This window comes from Lithobates pipiens, unplaced genomic scaffold (assembly GCF_037356315.1).
Source record: "Lithobates pipiens isolate NorthernLeopardFrog02 unplaced genomic scaffold, aLitPip1_a1.2 Scaffold_18, whole genome shotgun sequence".
Classification (NCBI taxonomy): Eukaryota; Metazoa; Chordata; class Amphibia; order Anura; family Ranidae; genus Lithobates; species Lithobates pipiens.
The window spans coordinates 342,131,560-342,158,697 of NW_027507758.1; the positions used below are offsets into that span (position 1 = coordinate 342,131,560).

Sequence of the window (27,138 nt, forward strand, 5' to 3'; positions counted from 1 at the left end):
TAGGAATTTGATCTGAGCATGCGTGGCACTTGGTCCGATCAAAATTCTCTACACATGATCGGATTAGGTCCGACCGGCCCAGTTGGTCGGGAAATATTTCCAACATGTTGGAAAATTGGGTCCGACGGAGATTCGGACGGAATCAGTCCAGTCCAATAAGACGCATTCCGACGGATTCTCCGACCGTGTGTACGCGGCATTAGAGATCTTAGATTGTAAGAACCTTAAGGACAGGGACTGCGGTGAATGCATAATTTGTGAAGTGCTCTGTAAATTGTTGGCACTATATAAATAACTGTAATAAAGTAATAAAACATATAAGAAATAATAGTGAAATATTGTTATAATAATTTCTATGTGACTCTTATTTTGAGATTGTACTGTATTTTCTTATGCCATACATTTGTTGCTACCCTTTAGGAAGATACAGTATCTATTTTTATTAGCAAAGCTTTTCTAAGCCCAGAAATTACTTCCTTCGTTTTCTTCCTGCTATCTAATTATTCACACCATTCTCACTAATTAAACAACTGTTTGCATAGACAACTTCTTGTAATGTCCTGTAGCCAATTAAGCCTTGTTAACCTATTTAAAATGAATGCCATATGGCAGATTCAGAACAGCGAAGGTGCTAAGCAATAAGCAAAACATATGATTTACACAGTTCAATCAAAGCAGATCAGAAAGTTGTAAAAATGAGGGCTTAAAGAGTGCATTTGTTTAACAACGATAATATCTTCAATATGAAATTTTGATTTGTGAAGGATAGGTTCTTCACCTCTAATATACAAAGCACACATGTTTATGCAATTCAATCATCCATTTATATCGACTTGACATTGTTCAGCATACATGTGTTTCCAAAACCCACAGAAATGTGTGAACAATAATTAAATGGGTACTTTTTCCACACTCTCAATGTAGAATAATTCAATTTACTAAATTGCTCTACATAAAAAATGTGCCTAAGATAAAAGGGACTAAATATAAAAATTAACACACCAGAAGGTGCCTGCAGCTTTTAGAAAGGTTATTTTACAAGAGGTTTACCGAGGTGCTAATGACTGGAGCATCTACAGTGGGCAGAGACCACTTATCATTAAATTCCATTTGAAAGGGAAAAAGCTCCTTCACATTGTCAGGAGGGAGCTATAACTTGGTTGTTTCTCATCCTTCCTACAGTGGTAATGGTTAAGGCTGAGAGAACATTTGTCATCTACATCTTCATGTGGGACCACGCAGCAGGAAAACAATTAAGGCCAAAGTGAGGCAAATCACAAACCAAGCAGCTGATGCCAAAGATGGTTGTAGGCACTTAGAGGTGACCAAGTCCCTCTAGGCAGGCAGTGGAACAAGACCAGGGAGTAGTTAATCCATGAAGCACTTCAAATGCAGGAGCAGTGGCAGCAGGGAAAAAGGAATTTTCCCTTAGACCCTCTGTGAACAGTTTTCCCCTCTGTGAATAGGTTGAAGCTCTACTGACTTTCATCATCCAATTGTGAAAATTAAAAAATATATATTTAAAAATAAAAGTCTTGTAGGTGATTGGACATTTATCACATCTATTTAGCTGCAGTGAAATGTTGTCATAACAGAACAAGCACAGTTGTGACTAGCTACTACAAGCTGTGAAACCCACCAATGTATTAATAAATAACCATGACTGCTTCTACAATTCCACTGGCTTCCTCAGCTTATTATATAACCTATTTAAATAGAGGACTATTAATATATGTAGCACTTACCCATAGCAGGAGTTGCCAGTGTCTGTCGGCCTACTAGCTGTGCAGGTCCAAGTCCATCCAGAAAGTCACTAAACTGGCTGTCAACACCTAGCCTTACTCCTGGAAATATTAAACTGCAGACGAAAAAAAAAACATATAAATAAAAACATGTACATTGATGTAGATTTATACAACCATGTACAATACATGGTGTATATATATATATATATATATATATATATATATATATATATATATATATATATATATATATATATATATAAGCACATAGGCAGGGGAAGAAAGAAGAAAGCAGTTGAAATGATAAGCCTATGGAAAGAGATACCTGTTCTGAAGAGAAAGATAAAGAGCATAGTTCCATCAACATGGCAGTGAGAGTGAAAAGGGTGACAAAAGATAACCCAGCATAACTGTCTGTCTTAGTTACTGGCAATGACCCCCAAGCATTATAATTTTTTTTGGCAGAGATCCTAGGGAATAAAATGGCGATCATTGCATTCTTTTATTTCACATGGTATTTGGGCAGAGGTTTTGCAAATGCAATAAAAAAAAAAAAATACACTTTAATGAATTAAAAGAAAAACAAAACAATAAATATCCAAATTTTTTTTTGGGGGGGGGGGGGAAATGTGAAAGGTGATGTTACACCAAGTAAACAGATACCTAAAATTTCACGCTTTAAAATTCCGCATGCACGTGGAATGGCAGCAAACTATGATACTTAAAAATCTCCATAGACAAAGCTTTAAACACAGTTACAGGTTACCTGTTTAGAGTTACAGAGGAGGTCTAGTGCTAGAATTAGTTCTCTTACTCTAATATTCACGATGATATTTCACATGTGTGTTGCGAATACCATGCTCGACTTACATATACGTTTGCTTCTGTGCATGAGAACAGAGGGATGGGAACGCTTTACTTTTGTTATTTATTTTACTTTTTATTTTTACACTGTCCGTTTATTTTATTTTTTACTTTTTTGATCACTTTTATTCCTATTACAAGGAATGTAAACATCACTTGTAAAAGAAATAAGGATGACAGGTCCTCATTATAGAGAGATCTGGTGTCAAAAATACCCCAAATCTCTCCTTTATCTTTAAAAGCAAAAGATAAAAATAAAAATGTTTTGATTTTTTGCTTTAAAAATAAAAGTTCCTTCCCGCCTGATGTCGCTCCGGTCCGCCAAGGCCATAGAGGCGATCAAAGAGGATCTACTCTTTGATCGCCTCTGGGACTAGCCGACTGCACCTTCGGATGATTTCTTGTGCCTGAACCAGTGGAAACGGTAAGCCTGGGAACCTGGCGACCAGGGTTAGTGTGGGGATGTCCCCTCCCGCCACTTCTGAAAGCGCTCCAGCAGCTCATGAGCCGCTCAGACTGATTTCATGAGAAAACCAGGCCCTGGCTGTAAAAAACAAATACCGGGGTTATGGCTGATATCTTCAGTCATAATACTGGTAAACCACTTCAAAGCTGCAACGTATATATGTATTGCGGGCTTGAAGTGGCTCATAAGGCTTCCAACTCTAGATATTTTCACGATACAGTATCTTGGTACGACAAAGAAATATGAATGATTTTACAGATTTTAGTGTATGAATTTAACATGTATCTAAACCTAAAAACACAGGTGTAATATACTGCAGACTACCAGTCCTTAGATGTGGTGGCTACAATAGTTTTATGTTTTAAGGGTTTTCTTTTTCTTTTCGCCCGTTGATCCTGACAGTAATACTCTTCTTGTCCTAGGAAGACAATGCTACTACCATACTGAAGAAATACTGTAGCATTGTTAACCAAGGCTTCTCTAGTGATCTGGACTACAAATACATACCTCCCCACTCTCTTCATCTTCACTACAAAAGGAGAAAGGCTGTGTAGTTTAAAGGAGATGGCCTGAAAAGCTGATAACCCTGTTTGAGGTCTCGGTTTAGTACACAGGAAGTTTCAAGCATACTGAAATTCTATCAGGATCTACAGGTATTTTAGCCTGTACTTGCAGAAAATGTATTTATGTAGCCTAAAAAATGGAGAGAAAAAAACATGCAGTATCCAAAGGACCTGTAAGCTGCAATATATTACATTTATGTTCTTGGATTAGGTTATATGTTAAAGACAATCTGTATCCAAAAATATTTTAATTGAGAGTGTGTACTGGTGGGTGGAATCACGTTCAACTTCTCTCTCACATGTCCCAAAGTTTAGTGATGACATTTCCCACAGAAACTGATACTGTTGTTCAAAGAGCTAACAACGATGTCACTCCTGAAACCCCTATTCTTAAAGCATAAGTGCAGCCAACAGCCCTGTGATAACAATAAAAGTTAACAAAAATAAATAAATGAAGGGACTGTGTAAAAAAAAAAAAAAAAAATGAATGTTCTGGTCCTGTTTTGTGCATGAAAATTCAAAATGTGTACAATTTAAAAAAAAATTGCATTTGAAAAAACGCTGCAAAAATACTGTGCGACATAAAAAATTGCAACACCCACCATTTTATTCTCTATGGCCTCAGCTTCAAATAATATATAATATTTGGGAGTTCAAAGTAGTTGTCTAGCAAATATTACAGATTTTTGCATGTAAACAAAAAGTGTCAGAAAAGGCTTGGTCTTTAAGTGGTTAGAAGAGTGGGTGATGTGTGGCAGAAGCTTCTAATGTTGGGCATTAAATGCCAGGATAGTTTAAACATCCCCCTAAAGTACTCTATTTTGAAAGTAGACACCCCAAGGTAATTGCTGAGAGGCATTCTGAGTCCATGGAAGATTTTATTTTTTGCAACAAGTTTTTAGAAAATGACAAAAAAAGTTTTTTTTTTTTTTTTTTACACAGTTGTCATTTTAATGAGATATTTCTCAATCATGCCATGGGTATATGTGGAAGTACACACCAAAACACATTCTGACTATTCTCCCAAGTATGGGCATATCACACCTTTAGTCTTTCAAAGGGCATTATTTCCTTATTTCATTTCCTGACTACCTATCACAGTTTCGGAGACCCTGAAATTCCAGGTTAGTACAAACCCCTCCCCCCCAATACATTTTGGAAAGTAGGCACTCTAAAGAATTTGATAAGAGGCATGGTAAGTATGTTGCTGATCTAATTTTTTTGTCACAAGGTTTTGAAAAATGCAAAATAAAAAATACATTTTTGTTTTCATTCTTTATTTTCCAAAAACTCATGCCAACAAATGAGATCTTTTGGCAGCTTAGCTATGAACAGACTCTATATGAGATTTGCAAAGTACTTGCCATGCTTCTTAGCACATACCTTTTTGGAAAGTAGAGACCCCAAGATATTGCAAAGAGGCATGGTGAGTATTTTGCAGATCTCATTTTTTGCCACAAACAGAGCCTGTACATAGCTACCCTGCAAAAAAGTCTCTCACATGTGGTATTTTCATACTCAGAAGAAGTAGCAGAATGTGTTTTGGGGTGTAATTCCATACATACCCATGAAATGTGTGAGACATATCTAATGTGACCACTTTGTGTAAAAAAAATAACAACATTTCTTTCTGTCAATTTCCAAAAACTTGTGACAAAAAGTTCAATCTTCCATGCACTCAACATGCATCTCAGCAAATAGTTTGGGGTGTCTGCTTTCCAAAAATGGGTCATTTGGGGAGGAGGGGGTTGTTTGTACTATCCTGGCACTTCTGGGCCTCCAAAATTGTGATTGGTAGTCAGGAAATTAAGTGAGGATTTTGGGGGCCTGCATGCAGCTAGGCCCCCAAAAAGTCTCATATGTGGTATCCCCACTCTTGGGAGAAGTACAGTACAGTGTTCAATGGCTGATCAATTGCCAGTTAAAATAGTGCACTGCTGAATAAAAAATGCTCTGATCATGAAGGGGGTATATCCTTCCTCAGCTCAAGTGGTTAAAGGTCACACTTGACAGATTCTAACATCTGCCTATGATTTTAGGAGCAAAGGTTTCAGTTTAACTTATGATTTTTCATTGCACTTCGCTACCAAATTATTTTAGAACAATCTGAAATGGTAACACTGAATTCCTGTACTGAAGAATGATGACAGGCATTGTGTTATTCATCTTGTCACACTGTATACTTACTTTCCTTCAGAGCTGTAGCTGTTAATACTTCCATCTGTTGACTCTCTGCTTGGCTGCCGGACCATACGACTCCTCATTTCAGCTGCCATTCCTGTTTCTGTGCTTCTCTGTATTGTACTTTTGAATTTCTTGTTGCTGGAATCTAAAGAGATAATATGTTATTAATAGAACTTAGTTCTAATCGGATTCCTACAGCATGAAAGCCCATAAACCAAATCCAATGAATTAATACAGAAGCAAATACCAACACTTTAGGTAAATCATTATATGCAAAATCATACTTGCATCAGTGTTTATTTTTGGTATGGAATCCTAGAAAGGTACAATAACCCAAAAATGTGATTTCAAAAATTGATCCATAAACAGAACTCATATACACGATGCTGTGTAAAAATCCACATATGAAAGATACCAATATATACTTTCGACTGGCTAAATGAGTACACCATAATGATTTTACACAGGTCAAATAAGAAGACATTGGCACAAGCTCTCTCTTTTATCAACGAATAGCAAGCTCAAATATTAATTTTTGGTTGTGTCCAAATAATTTTGTTTGCTAAAAATAAAAACAAAACAGAAAGTTATCATGTATTTCTGTTTGAGGCTAACTGAAAGCCTTTAATTCATATAACAGATAGTGTCATAAAAATAAAGAAGAGTGTAGATTGGTGAAGGATTGTTTTTTTTTTTTTTTTTTTACTTTATTTTTACTTTTTACCCTATTTCAAAGATATACACAGGACTGTGAAGACTAGTATATAAACACCATTAAAACCAGGATCTTCCTGACCCTCTTGCAGGTTTATGTGTCAATCCAACCTCAATGAAGGGTTCCTGTAGGATACACAAAGCCAGTTTGTAAGATGTCATGACATGATGTTGGGGTTATACAACTTTAAATGCTTTTGAAAAACATTTTATGCCTAATTCAGACGACAGTAGGGGTCATTCTCCAGATTGTAATAAAAAGGTAAAGCATTACTAATTTAAAATGCTTAGTGTATGTGTGACAAATGTTTACAAACTAGTATTTCTCTATTCCAAAAATTATTAGCAACTTACAGTATTTTTTTTCACATACTGGGATCTGTTTAAAGAGAAATATCGGGCCTGTCATCGTCCTGTTTCAAAAAATTCTAGTTGATAAATTGACCCATGAGTTTCACCAATATTTCCTGAGTCTCCAACCCAGTAAAAACTCACATAAAAATTGGTATCTGTATTTGTGTTCTGTGTTATTGATTCAGTGTACTGAATAAAATGGTAGGCAGCACAACCAATCAACTAGCATTTTCAGAAGAGGTTAGCAACAAAATCATCCTTGCTTTTCTCATGAAAACATTTCTTGACAAATGTTTTCACAAAATAGTTTTTGTTTTAATCCCTACACTGCATAACCTATTGTCAGAATCTTTTGCTGATAAGGGGCAAAAAGCTTTAAACATGAAAGCTAGTTATATGGCTCATAGGTCAATTGAACATTTGAAACCAATAGTTGTTGATGCAAAGCTGGCTAGTCAAAGGGCTTAAAGAGGAAGTAACCCCTAATGGGTTTTACTTCCTCTCTATTTCCCTGCAAATGTAAAGCATAATGGCCTACTATGCATCGCATAGTAGGCGATTATGTGTCACTTACCTAAAACTGAAGCCTGCGATGTCACCGGTGTCCCCACTAGCAGCGTGCATCCATCTTCACCCCTCTTCCTTCCGGGACTGCGAAATCCAGCTCTGTGACTGGTCAGAGTCACGTGATGTCACTTCCGTACATGCGTGCAAGAGCCGAAAGTCATGGCATGGCCGTTTTTAGAAATGGCACAATCTGCCCTTTCTAAAGTGCGCATGCACCGCTGACATTGGCGCATGCGCTGTAGAAATTGGCACGTGGCTTTTTTGTAAATATCTCCTAAACCGTGGAGGTTTAGGAGATATTTCCAGCACCTACAGGTAAGCCTTAATATAGGCTTACCTGTAAGAAAAAGTGGTTGTACAGTGTGTACAACCACTTTAAACCAATAATCTACATGCCATTAGGGCAGTGCTATACCTTATAACAATTCCCACAAAGGACCTTTTTGGATCCTTTCTTGTATGTTTAACTTCACCTAATCTTTATGGAGAATTCATTTATCATTTGATTGTCAGTGGAGAAGTTCTAAACAATTATAAAGAGTGTCCTACAATAACTTTAAAATTGCATTTTACCTCTGCATCACAAATGTCGGTGTGGAAACAGGTACACAAATTTGTGGCAAGCACTATGCAAGGATGCACACTGAGATCGGAATGTCCACACAGACACTTCGTCCTCACTTCAGTTAAGATCCCTCAGCACACAAACGGCACAGGGGCTGAGGAGTTTTGTAGCGGGGGACAGAGCCTGATAAGGATTCAGAGAAACTAGCTCCCCATCCAGTTTCTGCTTCTTTTATGATTGACAGCAGTCAGTGGGTGGATTCCTTAACCAATAGATAACCTGCTTTTGACTATAAAATCGACACATCAACCACAAGAAGGGAGCAGACCTTATGCTCAACCCACTTTCTGTGTCAATGGTTGATAGGAGTCTGTGGGCGTAAAGTCAACAACAACCTTAAGAATTGGTGACAGGAGGGGAGACAGTAGTGGTGGAAAATATGCTGCATTTCTACACAGTATACAGTGACAGACACTGAAATTCCAGGACCTTCTCTCCCTTCTGTGTGGGGTCTTGGTGCACTGAAATCAATGAGTCAATGAGATATACAAAAAGAAAGAAGGGTACCGATCCATACAAAAGCCTTATAGTGGAGGCAACCAGAGTGGAGGCTGTGGGTATATATAAAATCTTGGCCTGAGAAGCATTGATCTAAAAAATCTAGTAGTAAAGACAACCACAGTAGAGATTGTGGATATATGCAAAACGAGCATAAAATCTTGGCTTGGTGAGTGTGTAGGATACACAAAGCCAGGGGAGCACGGAGTGCTGGCCTGCACATATAGCACTGAACATATTTGAAGTTTACTGCACAGAGCACTTTTAAACACAACAGATTTTGGTATATAATTTGTCACATATATATGGACTAATGTGAAGGACACTTTAGCACTTTATGTTACATGAATTTTGATTTATATATTTATAGCACTGTTTAGGAATTGATTACTTCCAACACTCAGTAAGTATTTATTTGTTGTTTAAGTAGTGCCGCACATACTTGGTTTAGATTTTTGGATTACTCTTGAGTAGTAGTCATTGTGCAGGCAGCCACACCAAGAGTTTAACCCTTAGCTCAGAGCCCATTGCATATAAAAATTGACAACTGTCACATGGGTAATTGGTAGAGAGGGAAGGATAAGAAACAAAGAGATATTTAGTAAAAAGCAGCATGACACACACATTACACACTGTTAAGCCTCGTACACGCGATCGGATTTTCCGCAGACAAAACCTCAAACTTTTGTCCGAAGGCGTGTGCCTGGAATTTGTCTTGCATACAAACGGCAAGGAATTGTTGGCCAACAAACACAAACGTACTGACGTACTACGTGGTTTTTCAGCTCTTTAGCACCACCCTTTGGACTCCTTCTGCTAATTTCATGTTAGTAGAAGTTTGGCGAGTGTTGATTCACGCTTTTCATTTCATGCTTTTCATTTCATGCTTTTCAGTTCGCACTTTTCATTTCATGCTTTTCAGTTTGTTTCTGAATGGCCGTTCGTCAAGCAGACATGTTGCGGAATCGGAGGAGATAACGTGTTATTTATTATTGGCCTTGTAGTTATTGCTTTGACCCAAGTCCAGTCCAGGAACAGGAGGAGGGGGAGTTATTGGACCAAAAATTGGTTGCTTTATTAATCATGACCAATTATGTCATATGTCTTTGCTGCAGGAGCTCCAGGAAAATAATCCAGATGATTTTCAGAATTATCTCCTAGATGACGAACCCCTGCTTTCACCAACTCTTGGCATTGTTGACCCCCTATATTAAGGAGCAGGACACATGCATGAGGCTTTCATTTTATTTTTTGGTTGAATAATAATGATTTGGTATATTTTCTATATTTTTGGATGCATAGAATACACTTTTTAGTTAAGTTCTATTGGCAGATAGCATGTCTAATTTTATTTGTTTTCTTTTTTTTTTAATGCACAATAAAAACATTGTGGAGAATAATACTTGGCTATGTGTTTTACTTCAAATTACAGTTTGGGAGTAGGCAGTTACATTTAAAAAAATATAGTGTAAAATTGACAAGGGACACCAACATAGTTGTATCTTTGATCTTAAAAACTACGGGATAATGGTGTTGTGGTAACTTGCCCAAATAATTAAAAAAAAGCATAATAATATTATTCTTGATAGCACTAGAAAAAAAAAGCCTTCAAAAATGTGTTTGCAATAACTCCATCAGTATCACCAGCAAAGCGGCTTCATTATTATCCCATTAAAGAACAAGAGAATGTGCGCTGAATTTCAAGATTTCATAATTTGCCACATTACGAATGTTAATTCTCCATTATGAACGCTAGTTTACAAGACCAAGGATGAGCTTCGGGCTCGTCCTTGCTTCAGAGAATGCGCGTTTGTACTTTGGACTTTTGTCCGATGAACTTGTGTACACATGTGCAGGAAAATCCGGCAACAGACATTTGTCTACGGAAAATTTTAAAACCTGCTATCCAACATAATCACAGTATTTAGTAGTAAGAAAAAAACAAATTTAATACATATACCATAATTTGATGTTTCAGCTTTCACGAAAAGCAGTTAATTTACACTTATTAGGATTTTTTTTTATACAAAATAAATTTTTTTACTAATTTTTTTTGGATATGTTTTAAAGCAGTAAGGAAAAAGAATATTTTTTTCAAAATGTTCAGTCTTTTTTTTATTTACAGTGCAAAATGTAAAAAGCCCAGTGTAGATCAAATACAACCAAAAGAAAGCTGTATTTGTGTGAAAAAAAAAATAATAATATCAATTTAATTTGGGTACAGTGTTGCATGACCAAGCAATAGCCAGTTAAAGTAGTTCAGTGAGACCCATATATATATATATTATATATATATGTAGCCACCCTTGGAAAGGAAGTTTTGGTTTATAATTGGTTTAAATGATGTACTGTCCTATGATGCAATTATAAGAGACACACATTACTTCCAATTAGAGTACTCAATATGAGTACCTTTTTTTTGGGGGGGGGGTTGGATAAAGTGGCACTTTAACTCAATCACCACCCCACCCATTTGTATTTTTGCTATATTTCTTATTTTTGTAATTATTTTTAATTATTAATTTCTTTAGCGGGGGTCCCCAACCCAAGGGCTGGCCTGTACTCTACTTGCAGCCGGGCTGCAAAGGCTGCACTGACCAAGGTGCGGTGGGCAAGCAGTGAGCTGACATCATCTCTCACATCCAGCCCCGCATTACTGCTGTTCTGCCCTCTCACTTTAGCATAGGACGGAACACAGCAACTGCACCTGTGCCGCTTTACCCCCTCTGTCAGACACCATAGTGCTGGGAGAGGCTGCGAGGTTGCAAGAAGAGGGTGTGAGTAAATTCTTTCAGTGCAAAAAAAACCTTAAAAATTGGCCTTCAATTTGTATTTTTGGTAGCAAGCTACAGTCACTTTGTACGTCTGGTGGCAGGACAGGATAGTGGGAAGCTAAATCTGGTGGCCGGTAACAGGTGGCAAATGACACGCTGCATCTGATGGCAGACGAACGATCGCAAGTGACATGCTGCATCTGGTGGCAGGCAGTGGGTGGGAAATGATGGGCTGCATCTGGTGGCAAGCGATGGGTGGCAAGTGACATACTGCATCTGGTGGCAAGAGATGGGTGGCAAGTGATACGCTGCATCTGGTGGCAGGCAAGGGGTGGCAGGTGATGGTGGCACGTGACACGCTGCAACTGGTGGCAGGCAACTGTGGCTGTGCTGCCTGTGGTGGCAGGTGATGGGTGGCAAGTGACACACTGCATCTGGTGGCAGGCGATGGTGACAAGCTGCATCTGGTAGCAGACAATGGTGGCAAATGAGACTCAAGGCTCCCACTGATTCTGCATTATGGTGAGTTGAGCTATTTTATTTTACATTAATGTAAAAATAATATAAATATTGTGCTTTAATCATCCCAGCACCATATCAACCGTGGTCTAGTAATGATTGAATCGCTAACACCTGCCATTACCCCATCAAATTTAACTTAATACCTTAAAAACTTAATATATTAATAACTTATTACCTGGGAGTAACTTAATACCTGGGAGTGACTTTAGTACCTGGCAGTAAATGAATACCTGGGAGTAACTTGATACCTAGGAATAACTTGATACATGAGAATAACTTTAGTACCTGGGAGTAACTTAATACCTGGGGGTACCTTAATACCTGGAAGTAACTTTAGTACCTGCAAGTAACATTTGTACCTGGGAGTTACTTGATACAGTGGAACAGGCCTTTTTTCAGTTGGAACTTGGTGGAACTCATTTCTACCACCTCTGGCTCAGGTCCTCTGCTCCCTGCTCACCACTATTACTTCTAAACTTTAAAGTCCGGCTTCTGTGTTTACAAGGGACAGCTTGTCTCTCAGAGAAGATGCAGGTGCAGAGCTGATCCCAACTTCCCCACTGGATCATTTCAATACAAGTGAGAGAGGAGCCACCTACAGTGTGTGGGGAAGTACTAGAGCCAACAGGGTGTTTCAGTTTAATACAGCAACCCAAGTAAGACATGTGGAAAATGGTGGAGCTTTTCAGGAGGGAGGGAGGGAGAAGATGGGGGCAGTGGAAGGGGGGTTGCATGCAGAGGTCAGAGCTGTAGAGGGGTGAAAGCGAGATGTGGACGGGGATGCAGAGGTAAGCAGCTGCGGAAGGCTAAACTCTGCACTCTGTGTGTAGTGCATGCCTTAATTGTGCACTGTGTGTAGTGTACCCCATGATCTTACTGTATGCAGCGCACTCCCAAACTCTGCACTGTGTACATAGCGCAACTGAAAACTCTGCACGTAGCACACTCTGGAACTCTGAACTATGTGTGTAACATCCCCCTTCCCCCTGAACTCTGCACGTAATGCACTGGTATTTAATGCCCCTGTAAGACCCTTGTACTGTTAGTGAAATTTGACCACGCCCACTATTTGATGCGGTTTGGAGGGTGTATGTGTGTGTGGAGGGAAGGTTGGTTTTGGGGGGGGGGGGTGTTTGAGTTCCTGCACCTAGTTTCTGAGAAAAAAGCCCTGCCTAGGAATAACTTGATACCTGAGAATAACTTTAGTACCTGGGAGTAACTTAATTCCTGGGAGTAACTGGGAGTGCCGTTTGTGCCTTAGTATCTGGTATTACTCTTAGTGCTGGGAGTAACCTTATTACGTGAGAGTACCTTTAGGACCTGGGAGTAATTGGGGGTTCCTATAGGGCCTGGGAGTACCGTTGGTATCCAAACCCCACGACAATCTTGGTACTAATAGCAAGTCATTCTTCTTATCCCCAATAGAATAGAGGGTAAAATGTCCAAAAGGATTGGTGATGCCACACAGTGCACATCCTGCTCCATGTATGCATTCCTTAATGAGTCAATCAAGGACAGATAATGCTGTGCAAGATGTGAGCGAGTTGTTTCCCTGGAAGCCCAGATCCTGGTTCTGGAGAATCAACTGACAACACTAAGAAGCATCAGAAACATGGAAAGAAGCTTGGACATTACCCAGCAGGTGCTGGCAGGGGCCAGTGAAGGGGAGGTTGGAGATATGGAAGCACAGGAGCCAGAGGTAGGTAGCTGGGGGACAGCTGGGAGGGGTAGGGGGAAGAGTGCTAGGGAGACCAGTCCTGAGCTGATACACCCCAACAAATATGTCAAGTTGTATGATGCTGGGAAAATAAGCTCAGTGGTGCCATTTCCTCCTTTAAACCAGGAAAATAGCCTGGATTAGACGGTTTTCCAGCTGAATGGTATCAGCTACATAGGGAGAATCTGGCACCACATCTAAAAAAAGTTTTTATAGCAGCAGAGAGGGAGGATATCCTTCCAGAATCCATGTATGAGGCTCTGATTGTGGTAATTCCAAAGCCAGGGAAAGATCCACAAGAATGTGAATCATATAGACTGATATCCTTGATCAACTCCGATGTCAAGATATTGGCAAAAATTTTGGCCAATAGGTTGCAATTGGTAATCCTTATATGTAAATTTACAAATTCCACATACTAATACAAGCAAAAGAGTGATAGTATCACTGGATACTAAAAAAGCATTTGACTCGGTCGAATGGGATTATCTCTTTTCCCTACTTGTTAAGCAAGGCTTTGGATGCAAATTTGTAGCCTGGGTTAAACTGCTATACAAAGAACCCCGACCAAGTATTAGAGTAAATGGGCTTATATCAAACACTTTTAAGATTGGCAGAGGGACGAGACAGAGATGTCCCCTGTCTCCTTTCCTGTTTGCTCTATTAGAACTCAGGATACCATCAAAGGGCTGTTGGTTGGGGGTCTGGAGGAATGAGTGTCCTTATATGCAGACAACATGCTCCAATATTTGGGAGACCCTGAAATGTCCCTAAGTGCTGCATTCTCCTTAACCATTTTGCTGGCTTAAGACCAGACCACCTTTTGAGTTCGGCACTGCATCGCTTTAACTGACAATTGCGCAGTCGTGCGACGTGGCTCCCAAAACAAAATTGACTTCCTTTTTTTCCCACAAATAGAGCTTTCTTTTGGTGGTATTTTATCACTGTGACTGCAACATTATGGCGGACACATCAGACATTTTTGACACATTTTTGGGACCATTGTCATTTATACAGCAATCAGTGCTATACAAATGCACTGATTCCTGTGTAAATGACACTGGCAGTGAAGAAACCAGGGGGTGGCAGTGTAGGGATTAAGTGTGTCCTAGGGCAGTGATGGCGAACCTTGGCACCCCAGATGTTTTGGAACTACATTTCCCATGATGCTCAACTACACTGCGGAGTGCATGAGCATCATGGGAAATGTAGTTCCAAAACATCTGGGGTGCCAAGGTTTGCCATCACTGTCCTAGGGGATTATTACTAACTATGGGGGGTGTGGCTGTGTGTTAGTGATCTCTGCTCCAATCACAGGGAGCAGAGATCAGTGTCACTTGTTGCTAGGCAGAACGGGGAGATTCTGTTTACTTCTGCATCTCCCCGTTCAACCTCCCCGTGAGACGATCTCGGGTATCCCCCGCGGTGATTGAGTCCGCGGGATCCATGACTGGACTCATGGGGGTCTCGACCATTCTTAAAGGGACCTACCTGTATGCCCATATGCCTGTCCGTGCCATTCTGCTAACGTACATCGTTGTGCGCCGGTCAGGAAGTGGTTAATCCAAGAATCTCTGGCTTTAGAATTAACTGGACCAAGTGGACGTTGTTTTCTCTGCACTCACAGTCAAATTTAGTGCTTCCTACTCAGTGCCCTCTGGCTGTGACGTCTCAATTAAAATATTTAGGAATTAATATCCAACTACCAGTAGAACCTTTGGACTGTAATTAGAACCTTTGAAGATAGAGTACAGAAGTGGAAGGACCTCCCGCTTATGTTACTAGGCAGAGCCAATCTGTTTAAAATTATTTTCCTACCTATATGTGCTCTCTAATGCCCGGATATACATTCCAAAAAAAGCTTTCAGATATATTGATTCCCTGTTAATCTCCTTTTTATGGGGTGACAAGGCAGCTAGGGTATCACTGGCCATCTTGTAACTACTGGTGGGGAGGGGAGGTCTGGCAGTCCCTGACCTCCGCCTCTACTACCTGGCATCACAACTAGTGCAGATACATTGGCGCATGTTCCCACAACTGAGCAACGCTGTAATTGCGGTTGAGGCAGCTGTGGCAACCTCCTACAAAGCACTACTGAATTCTTTCTTTACAGGGGAAGTCCCTATGGCAGGGGGTATAACCATACTCAGATCAGCTAAACAAGTGCTGGGGACCTGTATAGAACATATAACTGACGACCCTCTACATTTGTCACCCAATGCCCCACTATGGTTTAACCCATGTTTAACCGGTTCCCGACCAGTGCGCGCCGATGTACGTCAGCAGAATGGCACAGGCAGGCAAATGGGCGTACCTGTACGTCCCTTTAAATTTGCCGCCCTGCCATCGCGAGCGCGCCGCCAGCGGCACGCTTGCGTGCTGGTCGGAACCCCCGTGAGTCCAGTCGCGGGTCTCGCGGACTCGATCGCCGCTGGCATACCCGCAATCATCTCACGGGGCGGCTGAACAAGGAAATGCCATTGTAAACAGCATTTCCCCATTCTCCCTAGCAACTAGTGACGCTGATCTCTGCTCCATGTGATTGGAGCAGAGATCACTGTTCACTAAATTAAAGCCCAGCCCCCAACAGTTAGTAACACACCCCTAAGAACACTTAACCCCTACACTGCCAGTGTCATTTACACAGGAATCACTGCATTTATATAGCAGTGATTGCTGTATAAATGACAATGGTCCCAAAAAAGTGTCAAAAACGTTCGATGTGTCCCCCAATAGTGTTGCAGTCACAATAAAAATCGCTGATCGCCGCCATTACTAGTAAAAAAAAATTATTAATAAAAATGCCATAAAACTATCCCCTATTTTGTAAACGCTATAAGTTTTGCGCAAACCAATCAATAATAGCTTATTGCATTTTTTTTTTACCAAAAATATGTAGAAGAATACGTATCGGCCTAAACTGAGTCAAAAAAATGTTTTTATATATATTTTTGGGGGATATTTATTATAACAAAAAGTAAAAAAATAATGCGTTTTTTTCAAAATTGTCGCTCTATTTTTGTTTATAGCGCAAAAAATAAAAACTGCAGGGGTGATCAAATACCACCAAAAGAACGCTCTATTTCTGGGAAAAAAAGGACGTCAATTTTGTTTGGGAACCACGTCGCACGACCACGCAATTGTCAGTTAAAGCGACGCAGTGCCGAATCGCAAAAAGTGGAGGAATGGGAGGAAGTTTTGCCCTTGTATATGCCCAAGGTTATTTCTGCCAGGGACAAACTGATACAACTGAGATACCTGCATCAAATGTATTATACCCCACACAGACTATATAAGATGGGAAGAAAGGACAACTCCATATGTCATAAGTGTTTAGCAGCAGAAGGAACCTTTATACACATGGTATGGGACTGCAATAGGATACGGCCCTTATGGTGGCAGGTAGCAGTTTCTTGCAGACACATTTTATCTCCCGAACATATGTAGTCCACTGTTGGGTCTCTTAGGTATTATAAAAGATGAAGTTATGAGTAACAATATGAGAACGCTCCTGAGACTACTATTTTACTATGTCAGAAAGCTAATTGTCCTCAACTGGATTAAAAGGGACTATCTTACATTATCTGCTTAGAAAGGAGTCTAGTCAATGCCAATATCATAATGTATAAAATGACTTATGAAACCAGGGGATGTACAAAAAAATTCAATAAAGTGAGGGGAAGGTGTATAAATTCAAGGGAAACTCTACCAAATGGTATCTAAAAAAATAATTTTTTATGTAAAACGGTAGAGTTATATATAAAGCATGAAGAAGGTGGGAGAGCATGGTTCCGGGGGAATGCTGGCATACAGCACAAGTGGTTATGGAAGTGTTGCCTTCAAGTTTTTGTTCTTTATTTTTACTTTTAATACGTTGTAAGATGTTGTTAGTTTACATCACAGTTATTGGCAGAAACTGGTAGAAAAGAGCTATTCGTACCGATGAATATATTATATTCAGTTATGAGAAAAGAAAAGACTTCTAAATGGCAATAATATACTGACATATGCAACTATGGCTGTACCCTGTTTGCACTGTTTTATGCTATGTATGTACATTTGGCAAATAAAACCCTTTAAAAAAATAATTAAAAAAAATTGTATGAGTAAAAATTGGCACACAAATAATAGTAAATGAGTTGTCATGGTGTTGACTGCCAATTACTTGTAAATACTAATATTGGATTTCTTTTGCATGTCAGAGAGCTTCCCATATATGGACAGCATGTACTTTGATAAATACAACATTTATGTTAAAGGAAAGTCATCTGTAGTGCTTGGAAGATTTTCACTAAAAGCCTAGTTCTTGTCTAACCCCAATACATTTACATGTTTTATTACTCATGACAGGTTTAACTAAATTACTTTAGTAAGGCATCTGGCACGATTTTTTGATATTTATTCGAAATTTATTAGATGCCACAATTTCTCTGAAAGAATTAAAAATTGCATTTGGCCACTTTGCAATTAATAAAGAATCAGGGGTTACTAGATTGACATCCAAAGTTTACAAAGTATACAGGGATATGTTCAATTTTATGTAAGCTATATAAATACAATACTGTGCAAACGTTTTAGGCAGGTGTGAACACATGCTGTAAAGTAAGAATGCTTTAAAAAAAATTATATTTTAATTGTTTATTTTTGTCAATTTACAAAATGCAAAGTGTGCAAACAGAAGAAAAATGTAAATTAAATCAATATTTGTGTAACTACCCTTCAAACGAGCATCAATTCTTACACAAAGGCAGGGATTTTGTAGTATTAGGGTCAGGTGTATGATTAATGATCATCAATGTCATGTGTAGGTTGAATTACAGTCAAAAACTGAAACAGAAATGGCTGTTTAGGAGGCTTAAAACAGGCAAACTCTTTTACTAAAGTGAGGTTGTGGAAGACAGTTTCATGTCACAGGTCATACACCATGGCAAGATTGAGCACAGCAACAAGACACAAGGTAGTTATACTGCACCAGCAAGGTCTATCCCAGGCAAAGATTTCAAAGCAGACTGGGGTTTCAAGATGTTCTATCCAAGTTCTTCTGAACAAGCACAAAGAAATAGGCAACATTGAGGAACGTAGACTGGCCAAGAAAACGTAATGCAGCATATGAGACATAATGCTTACTTCCATTTGACATCATAAGATGTCCAGCAGTGCCATCAGCACAGAACTGGTGGAAACCAGTAGGACCCAGGTACACCCATCTACTGTCCAGAGAAGTCTGTCCATGACAGGGGCGGATCCAGGGGGTGGGGGGGCAACAGGGCAATTGCCCCCTCCGAGAATATGGCACTGACATGATTGTCACACTGGTGTCACTTTCAGGCTGCAGCAGTGAAGCCTCTGCCCGAGTCTCTCTCTCATCAGCTGATCAGCGGCGCAGAGAGAGACTAGTGGGTAATTACGCGGTGCCGTCACGGACCAGGAGGAGCCTGAAGGTGGGTGGAGCTGTACCGTTAGCTTGGCAACCCTGTCCCTGCACTCGTTGCTAGCGCCTGGGCCGCCTGGTGTCTAGCAACGAGTGATGTCATTGAGTCAGTCACGTTGGACTTGGAGTCTCAGACTCAGAGCCGATGTGACGGTGAGAGATGTTGCCTGGAGCGGAGGAGTCTGCCTAAGTGTAGCTGTCTTTCAAGGGCTGATTCTGATAGGCAGTTGTTGCTGCAGTCTGACACTGTGTGTTAGAGACCAGCAATCTTCCTCCTCCGCGCCGTCCCTGAGTGTATTGACCCCTCCCACCGGCAGCACCGCCTCCATCTTGTCCATACAGTCACTCACACTGACTGCAGGCCTCCGTCCCTGATAAGTGTTGGCTCCAACCACCTCCTCCTTCCATCTTGTCCACCTTGCAGTCTGCAGAGCGGCATGGATACAAGAAGAAGGCTGTGGACACTGACAGTGAAATTAATGGACCCTACCAACTGGACTCAATTGCTCCTGCATGGGAGCCCCTCCCCCCCACCAGAGCACCAAATTATTTGACTAAAAGTGAGTTAAAAAAAAAAAAGAATGAATGAATTCATGTGTCAAGTCATAACGCAAAATACATGTGTGCCATTATGTATGAAAAAAATGCCTTTTAGTCTTAACTTGTTCAATCTTAACCACTTCAGCTCCGGAACCTTTTACCCCTCTTATGATAAGGCCATTTTTTTTTTGTGCAATATAAACAGAAAAAGATTTTGAAAAAAAAAAAGCAATATTTTTAGCTTTTTGCTATAAAAAAGTCTTCATCAGTTTAGGCCGATCTGTATTCTGCTACATATTTTTGGTAAACGAACATTGCCTGTCTGTACAATACGTTAAATACAGTTCTGTAAGCAACACATTATTTTCTGGTAGTGCCCCTCCCGAGACTAGACTCTGGATCCGCCTTTGGGCCAGGAGTGGTCTTCATGGAAGAATTGCGCCCAAAAAAACATACGTCTGACATGGAAACAAGGCTACACAACACAACAAAAACATAGGACCTGGAGTACAGAAAAATATCAGCAAGTTCTCTGGACTGATGAGTCCAAATTTTAAATATCTGGCTGTAGCAAAAGACAGTTTGTTTAGGAAGAGCTAGAGAGCAATACAATAACGTGTGTCTGTAGGCGACAGTGAAGCATGGTGGAGGTTCCTTGCAAATTTGGGGCTGCATTTCTGCAAAAAGAATTGGATATTTGGTCAGGATCATAGGTGTCCTCATTGCTGGGAAATACAGGCAGATATTTATCTATCATGCCATACCAACAGGGAGACGTGTGATTGGCCCCAACTGTATTCTGCAGCAGGACAAAAAATCCTAAAAATACAGGCAATGTTGTTAAGTACTATCTTCAGCACAAAGAACAAGGAATCCGGCACATGATGATCTGTTTGGGATTACATGAAGAGACAAAAGGATTTAAGGCAGCCTACATCCAAATAAGATCTGTGGTTAGTTCTCCAAGATGTCTGGAAAAACCTACCTGCTGTGTTTCTTCAAAAACTCTGTGCAAGTGTACTAGAAGAATTGATGCTATTTCGAAGGCAAAGGGTGGTCACATCAAATATTAATTTGATTAGGATTTCCTCTCCTCTTCATTTACTTCCATTTTGTTCATTTAAAAAAAATATATTAACACTTCTATTTCTGAAAGCCTTCTTCCCTTACAGATTTTTTTTTCACATCTGCATAAAACTTTTGCACAGTAGTGCATATGACTCTGCCATCCGGAAAATCAAGTTCTATGTTAGTGCCAATACCAAAATCAGGTAAAGAATTTCTGCAAACTTAAAATATTTAAAATATTGCCTAAAAATGAGTTCTGTGACCATCTAAAGTGATTACAGGTATCAAACATCCAGATCCCAGATCAGCCAGTCTTCATGACAAAAACAATTGGGTTTGGGGAGTGTTTTATCCATTGGGTTATATTTTCCTATGTACGTGCCACTGCTAGTATAAGAGCAAATTATGCAATGACTTCCCTGTTTTGTTTCTTGAAAAGTCTGTCCCTTGTTTCCAGAAATTACCAACTGTACCATTATGTCCATTTTCTCTATTTCTAATTCTGTTCGGCTATATTTAAAGTGGTTGCAAACCCTCACATGTACCCAGGGCCGTCTTTAAGGCAGGGCAAAAGGGGCAGCTGCCCTGGGCCCTGCCATTGTTGTGGGACCCGAAGCAGCTGCCTCATACTTGCCAACTATCCCAGTTTAAATTCCCTTGTCCCTTGAAGTTTTAGTCCTGTGCTGTGTCCCAATATTTCAGTGTAAAGTGCTGGTACTAATGCTGCTCAGCTCTGCCCTATTGTTGTGTACAGATGACTCACCTGCAGACCCTGTGTTTACATGTAAATAATCGGCATTCATATGTAAATAGTACTTACTAAGTTAATAGCTGCGGCCGGCGGCATTGATATGTAAATAAAGTTGGCATTCATATGTGTATCATGCTCCCCTGCAGTGAGGAGATGATGTGCTGTAACCTCTAGCAACCAATCAGTGAGCAGTATTACTGCACATTAATCTCTAGAAACCAATTAACAAGCAGAAATCATTTGCTGTAACCTCTAGCAACTAATCAGTAAACCGTAATATGTACTGTAACCTCTAGCAACCAGGCATTAAGCAGTAATGATATGCTGTAACCAATGACAACCAATCACAATCGCTGCCTGATCTGATACAGTAAACTTATTTTAAGTCTAGCTGTTATTTATTGTATGTCTAAGAGCAGATGGAGAGTGAAATTGCATGGGGGGGCCCTGCATGTAACCAATAAAGTGACCAGCATTAGGTGATACACAGAGATGAAAACTTCCTGAAAAAGTTTTAGCTGTGTATCTGCAGCCATTTCTTTTGTAGATCATTTTGAAACCACATGGAAGAAAGGGTTTCTCTTTAGTTTTAGGATCAGTGTGTGAGGAACTGAAGTCTTCACAAAGCCGACAGGTCTGAGTCCTGATTAGAGGTAAGGGACTTCACACCCCATTCACAAATTGCGGAGAACAACACAGCTGTGGCTAACAGTCACAAGCTGTGTGCTGCAGCTCCTTCCCCGTCAACATTTTAACCCTACGTGTCAGGAAAAGCTGCCAGAACTGAGTTATGCTGACAGCAAAGAAACCAGGCAGCACAGAGAAATTACACTTATATTGTGAGAGAGACAATTACACACTATAGAAGGATATGCTTTTTTTCATATTTCATGTCTGAGGTTTACAACCACTTTAATGCCAGGTAGCATTCCAAATGCAAACAAGCAATGTTTGATAAACAAGTCATAATTGTGTATATAGAATTTTATGATCCTTTGAGACTGTTTAAAACACTCACAACAGTGAAACATATATCTACAAATGCTGTTTAAAGCTGTTCTTTTATATAAACGTTCTGGCAAAAGGAAGGACTGGGATGTTTAATAGTAGCTTATGTCCAAGTAACTCAGAGGGGAAAGAACAGACACAGAATTTGATGTATTTCAGCTATGGACTATATAAAGTTCATGGTGGCAACTATAGTCCTTTGTACAGTTTACATTTAAAGTGCAAATATGTCATGTCGGGATATGTAGTCCACTGGCAGATACACTATATTATCAAAAGAACTGGGACGCTTGCCTTTACACGCACATGAAATTTAATGGCATCCAAGTCCGTAGGGTTCAATATTGAGCTGGCCCACCCTTTGCAGCTATAACAGCTTTAACTCTTCTGGGAAGGCTGTTCACAAGGTTTAGGAGTGTGTCTATAGGAATGTTTGACCGTTCTTCCAGAGGCGCATTTTGAGGTCAGGCACTCGTGTGGACAAGAAGGCCTGCCTCGCAGTCTCCGCTCTAATTCATCCCAAAGGTGTTCTATCAGGTTGAGGTCAGGACTCTGTGCAGGCCAATCAAGTTCCTCCACCACAAACTTGTTCATCCATGTCTTTATGGACCTTACTTTGTGCACTGATATGCAGTAATGTTGAAACAGGAAGGGGCCATCCCCAAACTGTTCCCACAAAGTTGAGAGCATGAAATTGTCAAAAATATCTTGGTATGCTGACCTCTTAAGTATTCCCCTCACTGAAACTAAGGGGCCAAGCCCAACCCTTGAAAAACAATCCCACACCATAATCCACCCTCCACCAAATTATTTGGACCAGTGCACAAAATAAGGTCTATAAAGACATGGATGATCGAGTTTGTGGTGGGGGAACTTGACTGGCCTGCACAGAGTCCTTACCGCCACCCAATAGAACACCTTTGGGATAAATTAGAGAGCAGACTGCGAGCCAGGCCTTATTGTACACATCAGTGCCTGACCTCACAAATGCGCTTCAGGAAGAATGGTCAAACATTTCCATAGACACACTCCTAAACCTTGTGGACAGCCTTCCCAGAAGAGTTGCTGCTGGTATAGCTGCCAAGTATGGGTAAACGCAATATTGAACCCTACAGACTAACACTGGGATGCCATTACAGTTTGTGTGAGTGTAAAGGCAGGTGTCCCAATACTTTTGCAAAATAGCATACATACCGTGTCTTAGTATAGACAAAAAAGTTTGAAATCGTAGATGGCAGTGTAAGGATCTGTGTTATAGACAGGTGCATAACTTTTAGAGAATGACACCAAGAATATAATTATTTTAAGGTTTGTGTACTTAACAACTTCACCTTAACGTCAACCAAATGCCTTAATTCAAAACTGCAATTATTTTAGCTTTACTTAAAGCAGACTTTTATTTAGAAATAAAAAACATTATATGTGGAGACTCCGCTTGTCTCTTTTGCGAAAAACAATTTCATCTTCTATAATTTTTCTTCTTATTGCATACTACTTCTGGTGCAGGTACAGTGCAGTGCACACTCCCAGACTATTGCCAGCAATCAAGATAAAGGACAAAAACGTCCATTCTTTGGGTATTTCACAATGCATAATCTAGTTTGACGTTGGAAAATAATTGCCATTTTACTACGCACAGCTGCTGATTTGTAAAGGAACACATGGGCCATCCTCTCACAGACTGCAGAGAGGACAGTCAGTGCCACTGCGGTAGGCTCATGGGTATTAGCTATCTGACTCCATACTGCCATTGGAACTATACTGACATCAGCAGACTTAGGTTCATGGAAGAGGGCAAATCCTGAAAGAGGTCAAATCAGGTTTCTGCTGTCCATTATTTGGGGAATCTGTGTCTACGTGGTTGCTATATAATTACGGTCTAAATACATTCATCTGTGTGCTAGTCCAACAGACCAAATACGACGCAAGGGCAACTATTGGCTACTGGCTATTGAACTTCCTTGTTTAGTCCCGTTTACGTTATCACGTTCAAAACTAATGGACTTTCGAACTTTCAAACGGACTAAGTCCGGTCGTGTGTGGCCAAGTCCGCTCGTTCAGAAAGTCTGTCGGACCTCCGCCGAAAGTCCGTTGGGAAGGCGGTCAGACCTAGTCCGTCGAAAAGTCCGGTCGTGTTTATGCCGCATTAGAGTGGGTTTCCTAATATTGGACAACAATAGACCATGCATATGTAATGTGTATTGAAACAGCCCTTTACAGTTTTCATTAGGAGAGTATGTGACAGTAAAACAATGAAGAAACACAACTGGAAGACAGGGACCCTCATCACCAAGTATTACGGTATTTTAACCACCTCAATACTGGGCGCTTTCACCCCCTTCCTTCCTAGACCAATTTTCAGCTTTCAGTGCTCTCGCACTTTCATTGACAATTAATCAGTCATGCTACACTATACCCAAAAATAATGTTTATCATTTTCACACAAATAGAGCTTTCTTTTGGTGGTATTTATTCACCACAGTTTTTTTTTTTTGCGTTATAACCAAAAAAAGCGTGAAAATTTTGAAAAAAATACATTTTATATTTATTTTTCAAAAGAAATCCAATAAAATCAAATGTCATTATACATTTAGGTCAGAATGTATTCTGATACATGCCTTTGGTAAAAAAAAATCATGATAAGTGTATGATAATAGGTTTGTGTGAAAGTTATAGAGTCTACAAGCTATGCTACGTATCTTTAAAAGTTGACTAATCCTGATGTACTGACCACCTAGCTCATTTCTTGAGGCCCTAAAATGTCAGGACATTACAAATACCCCCCAAATGACCATTTTTTGTAAATATGACAGTTCAAGGTATTTAGTAAGAGGCATAGTGAGTTTTTTGCCCACAATAGTTTGGAAGATGAAGATTTTTTTTTTTTTTACACAAAATTGTCATACTAACAAGTTATTTCTCACACATGGCATACATAAACTTGCAATTACACCCCAAAATACATTCTGCTACTCCTAAGTATGGCTATACCCCATGTGTGAGACTTTTACACAGCCTGGCGCCACAGAGAGGCCCTACATGCAGGGAGCACCATCAGACGTTCTAGGAGCATAAATTACACATTTATTTTCCTGACTACCTATGACATTTTTTTAAAGGCCCTGGAGCACCAGGACTATAGAAACGCCCACAAAATGACCCAATTTTGGAAAGCAAACACCCTATTGTATATTGTAGCAGGCATAATGAGTCTTTTGAATATGTAATTTTTTCCACAAGTTTTTGGAAAATGTGCTTTCTTTTTTTTTTTACACAAAATTGTCAATTTATAAGGTATTTATAACACACAGCATGTGCATTGCAAAAATTACATCCCAAAATGCATTCTGCTACTCCTCCTGAGCATGGTGATAGCACATGTGCTAGACTTTTACACAGCCTGGCCACATAGAGAGGCCCAATATCCAAGTAGCACTGTCAAGAGTTCTAAATGCATAAATTACACATTTTCTGAGTACCCATCACATTTTTGAAGGCCCTGGTGCACCGGGACAATGGAATTAGATGTGGCAGATGATCACGGGCAGATGTGGCAGATGATCACGGACAGATGTGCGCAGATGATCACAGGCAGATGTGCAATATGCTCATAGACAGATGTGTGCCACATGTTCACGGGCAGATGTGCATCAGATGATCACGGACAGATGTGCACCAGATTATCACGGTCAAATGTGCGCCAGATGATCACAAACAGACTTGCACAGATAATCACAAACAGATGTGCACAGATAATCACAAAAAGATGTGCCAGATGATCACGAACAGATGTGCGCCAGATGATCCTGGACAGATGTGACAGATGTGCCAGATGATCACGCACAGATGTGTCAGATGTTCATGGACAGATGTGACAGATGTGCCAGATGATCATGACAGATGTGCCAGATGATCACAGACAGATGTGCACCAGATGATCATGGACAGATGTGCTCCAGGTGATCACAGACAGATGTGACAGATGATCATGGACAGATGTTCAGTGAGACAGATGTTTACTGGGAGAGATGTTTACTGGGACAGATGTTTTTTTTTTTACAGTTTGGGGACACTGTGTGGGGACACTAGCTGGGTGATCAGCGTGTAAAAAACAGCTCATACACATAATGCCCTGCTCACAGATCCGCTCTCCTTTTCCTCGCTGAATCTGTGTGAGAAGAAGCAGAGCTGATCGCCTGGCAATGGCTCTCTGTTTACTACATGACGGCAGTGATTGGACCAATCACAGAGCCCTCCTGCCGAGCGACATTGCTCTGTATCTGGGGACAGGCACACATCAGGATTGCGGCTACGCAATCCCGCTTCCTTGGACGTCCCCCCCGGGCTGTTTTCATCACATGATGGCTGTGATTCGACATCATGTGATCAAGAGGGCAAACCACAAAGCTCTCCTGCTAATCCGAGATGCGGCGTGTCCGGGAGATGCCCACGCATCAGGATCACGCGTGATCCCTCTCCTTCTGAAGGACGTTCAGGAACATCCACTCAGAAGGAGGAAGCGCCCACCCGGCCGTTTATGTGCCGTGGCCCGGTGGGAAGTGGTTAAAAAAAAATGCAGATTTAAATATATTGAAAATTACCTTTGAAATTAAAATAATATGTTAAAGCCTATAGGAGATGGCATTTTAGTGATCAGGTTTTCACATGATTTAAGTTTACAGTACACTACATTAGTAGCACACTGGAAATATTGACAGGTGTGTATATATATACATAGCCCATTTGA

The 27,138-nt window shown here is 40.3% G+C and overlaps 1 protein-coding gene across 6 annotated transcripts in view; it reads right to left on the minus strand.

The window, feature by feature from the left end:
- The window catches only part of RIMS1 (regulating synaptic membrane exocytosis 1), a 460,575-nt gene that overhangs the window by 24,441 nt on the left and 408,996 nt on the right, over positions 1-27,138 (minus strand). For all 6 annotated transcript variants that reach the window (XM_077487395.1, XM_077487390.1, XM_077487391.1 and 3 more), the window contains 2 exons: positions 5,826-5,967; positions 1,746-1,858 (listed from right to left, as the gene is read on the minus strand). In XM_077487395.1, coding sequence (XP_077343521.1) covers positions 1,746-1,858; positions 5,826-5,967 — 255 coding nt within the window. The remainder of the gene's footprint in view (positions 1-1,745; positions 1,859-5,825; positions 5,968-27,138) is intronic.